This window comes from Nestor notabilis, unplaced genomic scaffold (assembly GCF_000696875.1).
Source record: "Nestor notabilis isolate BGI_N333 unplaced genomic scaffold, ASM69687v1 scaffold3865, whole genome shotgun sequence".
Classification (NCBI taxonomy): domain Eukaryota; kingdom Metazoa; phylum Chordata; class Aves; order Psittaciformes; family Psittacidae; genus Nestor; species Nestor notabilis.
Window position 1 is genome coordinate 48,523 of NW_009930535.1, and position 6,158 is coordinate 54,680.

The 6,158-nt window shown below is 39.4% G+C and overlaps 1 protein-coding gene across 1 annotated transcript in view; it reads right to left on the minus strand.

The window, feature by feature from the left end:
• Positions 1–6,158, minus strand: part of UPF2 (UPF2 regulator of nonsense transcripts homolog (yeast)) — a 56,952-nt gene that overhangs the window by 10,931 nt on the left and 39,863 nt on the right. Inside the window, exons 16-18 of the mRNA XM_010015431.1 lie at positions 3,895–3,999; positions 2,883–2,981; positions 1,845–2,012 (exon numbers count right to left, since the gene is read on the minus strand). Coding sequence (XP_010013733.1) covers positions 1,845–2,012; positions 2,883–2,981; positions 3,895–3,999 — 372 coding nt within the window. The remainder of the gene's footprint in view (positions 1–1,844; positions 2,013–2,882; positions 2,982–3,894; positions 4,000–6,158) is intronic.

Here is a 6,158-nt window from a genome sequence, read left to right on the forward strand (position 1 = left end):
CACAGAGACCAAACCAATTGCTAACACAGCAAGTTGATGTCATCGTGAGGTGGTGATGCTTATCATTGCAGTGAGTCTGCAGATGAGAAGTTCCTCAGAGCCTTCTAGGTTCCTTTTGACTGCCCTTAAAAACCTGAAAGTTTACAGCTATAGCTTAACAGTGAAGTGCAAGTCCATCACTTCAAACCTCTGTGCACATTCTGCTCATACAGATGGAAAATAAAGTACTGTAAGAAGGAATAATTATTTTCTTTTCAACTTCACCTCTTCTTTCTGCTCATTTTTGTATTAAAACTGACTACTAAGACTTTTTTTATCCCTGAATACAGAAGTACGGACAAAGAAGCCCTTCACTGACTCAAGAACTCAAGTTCTCTATAAAGCAACTGTTTTCTACATTTCTAGAAACACTGAAAGGAGTTTTGGCAGGAAGAGCCTACTCCCAAAACCAAATATTGGGGGAGGAACAGGGAAAACTCCTGAACAAGTTCTGCTTTCTTTTTAAGCCACATGTTGGCAATATTTTCCCCTCACACAGAAAATGAAGATACTAGAATTCCTGGTAGCTACAGATACTCCCAGTAAATTATCCTGAAAAAGCTGAACACCTTTTTTAAATAGCATTCTCTTAAATCCCTTCTCAGTCAAACAACAACAGTTAAAATTCACCCCTCATAACTTCTGTAGAACTTTGTATTCAACATTCAAGTTCCAGGAAAACAGAATAACCTAACAAATAATCATCACTACTAAATGCAAGCACGCATGTGCCTATGTGCCCACTCAAGTTAATATTGCCACTTACACTTTCAAAGCACTTGCTTAGCAGAGCACACACTCACTAGTTCAAGTGTTTTGAGATGAGACTATCTCACCTTCTACATGGTATTTTTGAAGTGCCTTTCATGGGAAGGAAGAGAAACACTCTACTTCATGTTTATAGACCTCAACTGTTATACCACTGTCAGAATTCAGGCAATAAGTCAAACCAAAGTACTGACATGGATCCAAACACTTGAAAGGTACAGATACAGGGAATGAAACAATGCTTTGGGTTTGCTTTCCATATAAGCTAAATCATTCATTTTCACCACCAATTTACACAACCAAAATGAAAAGGTTTCTTTAAAACACCTAAACCATGATGAGAAATGCATCTGGAATGTGTTAGGTATTGATTTGTATACTACACATTTGCTGACTTAGGAAAACTCAAACATACACTGGAGAAAAGAGCCAAGACAAATATATAGCTTGGCTGCATGAAGCCAAGGGCTTGTTTGTTTTATCAACATGATTTACATTTGAGTTTCTCTGAGAGATTCACCCAGTGCATTCTGGAATAGTCCCCTAAAAATCTTCAGAAATAACTACTTCCTTTGCCAGTTGAACAAATTCAGCCAAGTGGCAGTTACTTGGGAAATGGAATTTAGCAAGCACCATATAGCTTTACTTCAAGCTGAAAGTGTTTCCAGAAAAATCTGGAGAATTTTAAAGATTCTGGAATATTCCTTTTTTTCCCTCCTGCTCCTTTCAACATACAGTGGCAGTCCACCAACTGCCAGACATCTTCCACAACTGTATTTCAAATCTATGCAAGACATACCTTTGTCCTACTGGTGTAGCTGCCAAACATAATTAGTAATGGCATAACTTAACCACAGAACTTTTCTCCATGATTACTACTAACAACCAAGAATTACAAGAAACTATATGTGGTATTTTCTATTTATCAAAATTAAGTTGTTTGTAACCCTTCTGAGAAAAGGATGAAGAAATAAAAAATCCTGTGACTTTCAAAAGAAGTTTTGTTTATTTAAACAATACCTTATGTAAAACCTTACCTGCTGCTTGTTGCCTTTTCGTGTTAACATGACAAATGGCATTGTGTCTCCAGACTCTGATTCTCCTTCCCCACCTCCAAGTGGGGGACCCTTCTTGAGCTGACTTTTCAGATGGAGAGGAATGGCAACATCCAGCTGATGTACCTTAACAGATTCTCCACTCCGTTGCTGTTATAAAAAATCAAAAGAAGTAAATTCTATAAATGATCAGATGCTAAACATGTCAGTCAGTCTGGTAACGTTTGTATTTTCATTACTGAGAAAAGGTTTAACCTTCCAGGAAAACTATGTAATATATAAATACATGTATTAGGCTTTATTACATTTTCCTTTGGTTTCCTTGCTTGTGAAGAAGAAACTTACAGGGACAGAATACTTCAAATTTTAAAGGAATTTTGGATAATCACCTTTTAAGGAAAGAAATCTAGAGAACTGGTTAGACACACTTGAAAATGGACATTCTATACTCAAATGGGGGTTTTGTAGCATTTTATTCATGTATCCCTCATCCAGGGCTTGCTATACTCAATACTTAAATATTTACCAGATGTGACTGAAAGAAAACTACAAGGACTTAAAGGTTATGTGCATTTAAATGCAGCTATATTTTAAACATGTTGAAACCCAGGCTTGGATAGTCTAGGGTAACCATCCAAGCACTGCATGGTATCTGATGCAGTTATTCATCCAGTAAAATATGTCAGCATGTCATATATTCACTGTCAATATATATATAAAATGCCCAGTGAATAGATGACATATATATGTATATTTTATATACACATTATTATTATTAAATACATATGTATTTTTATATATGTGTGTGTATACATATACACACACACACAACATAAATACAATTAACAGCTATTTTACCAAAAGCTACTTATCCAAATAAGTCAGTTGCAGAGAAGAGGCCACAATTAAGAGAAAAATCCACGTTCTTTAATATAGCAAGATAAGCATTAATCACTCATTTACTTAAATACAGTTAGCTGGCAGCAAATTATATTAGCTTAAGAAAATAAGTATTTATACCTGAAGATTTTCCAGCATCATTTTATCCAATGCTTGAATGAAGTCCTCATCTTCTGCACAAGGGACATGCTTAAGTCCTCCTCCTTTAATCATTACCTCCTATTGCAATGGGAAAAAAACCCCTCCTATTACCTTAGTTTCAGAAATATGATTATTCAAGCCAGAAGTGGAAAAATTTCCTTATTGCTTCCCTGCCATACATAATCAAAAGCTTGAAACAAAAATTGTTAAAGAAATAGCTTTCAGCCTGGATTATTTCCTTGAAGAAGTATTTTCTGATGTTTATGGCATCAATTATTATAAAGGCTGGCCACTCATAATATTCTGACATAAAAGTGTGGGTGTATAGAACTGCATGTACACATCCTAGCTATGGCAACAATGCAAAGAAAAGCCTCTATCCTTACCACAACTAATTTAACTAGTTTTTCCATTAAGTCCATAAAGTTAGATGGTCTTTTCAAGACAAATACTGTCCTTCTATATTTGGAAAGCACAACATAACAAAAAAATATTTAAACATGTTGTTCTAAAAAGTTCACTACTTTCCTTACTATCCAACTGCAATGCAGGCTCAACCAGATGGGTTCTTTTGCTACAGATGTTATAATCTGCTAATCCCAAATTCACATTTTAGGAGTTCTGCACTTCTTGGTTTGTCTCCTTTTCAGCTTTGAGACCTAGTGGAGTGTAACTAGTTTACCTTGTTGTACCGTATCAGTTTGCTACCACTGCTGGCATTGCAAAACCACCATTTACGCAACCTTTTTCCAGTCTAGCTACCTGTGAAAACATGTTGTGGTAAAAGTTGACAACATAAATATTTTCAGGAGGTAATAATGGTAGTTTGCAAAAACAAAAATAAGCTCTTAAATGTATCTGAAAGTACAGCAGTGAGTGTTCTTGCTGTGTTTTCTCAGATATGTTATGAGCAGAACTGGCAAAAAATACTCAGTAAAGGAAAACCAAAGATGCAAAATTCAATATGCTTATCTAAAGCTACAACACATACTGTATTCTCCTCATCAGTTTCATTTTCCTTATTGGAGTCTGTAAGATAATCCGTGTTCTCTTCCTCCTCTTCTTCACCTTCTTCTTCCTCATTGTCTGAGCCCTCCTGAAATATTAAATGAGCAACTTATGACTATTTTAAACCAGAAAAGACCACTTGCATCCCATTCCTCATACACATTCTCTCCGTCCGAACTTGTTTCTTTCGGTTCAGTCTTTGTAAACTTGTTTATGTTTTGTAGTTAATGTTTCAATCTGAACTCACTGGACTTTAATTGGCATTTTCACAAACATACAGCAGAAAACTGGGAGTAGTGGCTGATGCTCCAGATGGTTGTGCTGCCACTCAGAGGGAACTCAACAAACGGGAGGAATGGATTAACAAGAACTCCTGAAGTTCGACGAAGGCAAATGCAAAGTCCTGCACCTGAGGAGTGATACTAGCACCGGCTGGGGGCTGCCCACCTGGAAAGCAGTTTGCAGAGAAGAACCTGTGCCCTAGTGGACAACAAAATGACCAAGAACCAGCGAGACACTCTTGCAGCAAAGGCAGCTGACTGCATCCTGGGCTGCACTAAGAGTATGTGTTGTTGACAGGTCAAAGGAGGTTACCCTGCCTGCTCAGCACTGGCAAAACACATCTGGAGTCTTGCACTCAGTTCTGGGTTCCTCAGTAGAAGATAGATGTGGATATACTGGAGCAAGCCCAGCCACAGGCCATGAAGATGATCAAGGGATTGGAGCACCTATCACAGGAGGAGGGGCTGAGAGAGATGGCCTTGTTTAGTATGAGGAACAGAAGGCTCGGGGTGGGGGAGATCTTATAAATGTGTATAACACCTGAAGGAAGGGAGCAAAGAAGAGGGAGTTGGTCTCTTCTCAGTGGTGACACAAAGGCAATGGACACAAGTTGAAAAATTTCATTCAAATGTAATAAGAAAAAGCCTCTTTACTGTGATGGTGTTTTACCACTGCAGCAGATCGCCCAGAGAGGAGCCTCCATCCTCAGAGACATTCAAAACTTGACTGGACTCAGGCAACCTGCTGTGGATGGCCCTGCTTTGAGCAAGGGAGGTTGGATAAGGTGATCTCCAGAGGTCCCTTCCCCACCCCCAGCATTTATGATTCTAATGATACTATTAATTTGTGGGTAAAGGCTAAAAGCCAGCAAAATTCAGGAACATGAACGCTGAGAAGAACAGACTGAACAAAACCAACCAGCCCAAGCACAAGGAGAAAAATGCTTCCTATTTCCTTGATGAACTGATTTTCTCATAACACAACCATTATCACATCAACTTTGCTGTGTCACAGTGACAAAGTAGAATTTCTATGTACATGTCTTTCTTTTATTGGCTTCAGCATTTCTGATAGAAAATATTATTGGCACAGTAAACAAGGAAGGTTGTTATGCTCCATAAATCTTTTGTTTATTCATATTACACAGGCACACTCTGAATATCTGTTCTTTTTCCTGCATGACTGCTTTGACATCTAGTCAATACATTTGCTCCTACAACAGATAAAGGAAATTATCTGAGTGTTTTCATGCCAAAAAAATCAAGGCATCTCTTTGTTGAGAGGCTTAAATGCGTCTATGCAAACGTACAGTGCGTGGGGAACAAACAAGAGGAGTTAGAGACATGTGCCATCTTAGTGGTATCGTGGAGACATGGCGGGATGGCTCCTATGCCTGGAGTGTGGGAATGGAAGGATCCAGGCTCTTCAGGATATACAGACAGGGAAGACAAGGAGGGAGGGTTTCTCTCTGTGTCAATGACCAGTTGGAAAGGATGGAGTTCTGCCTGGGGTGATAAGGAGCAACCAAGAGCTTATGGGTCCCAATTAAAGGGAGGGCAGGGACAGGGGACATAACAGGGGGCTACCCGACCAGGAAGACTGAGCAGATGAGGCCACCTATAGACACACAGCAGCAGCCTCATGTCCAGAAGATGCCACAGAGATGCTCAGAAGGCTGGACCACCTCTCCTATGAAGACAGGCTGAGAGATCTGGACTTGTTCAGCCTGGAGAAGAGAAGGCTCCAGGAAGACCTTAGAGAAGCTTCCAGTGCCCAAAGCGGGCCTACAAGCAATTTGGAAAGGGGCTTTTTACAAGGGCACATAGTGACAGGACAAGAAGGAATGGCTTTGAAAGAGGAGATTTAGATCAGACATTAGGAAGAAGCTCTTCCCTGTGAGGGTGCTGAGGCGCTGGCACAGGGTGCCCAGAGAAGCTGTGGCTGCCCCATCCCTGGCAGTGTTCA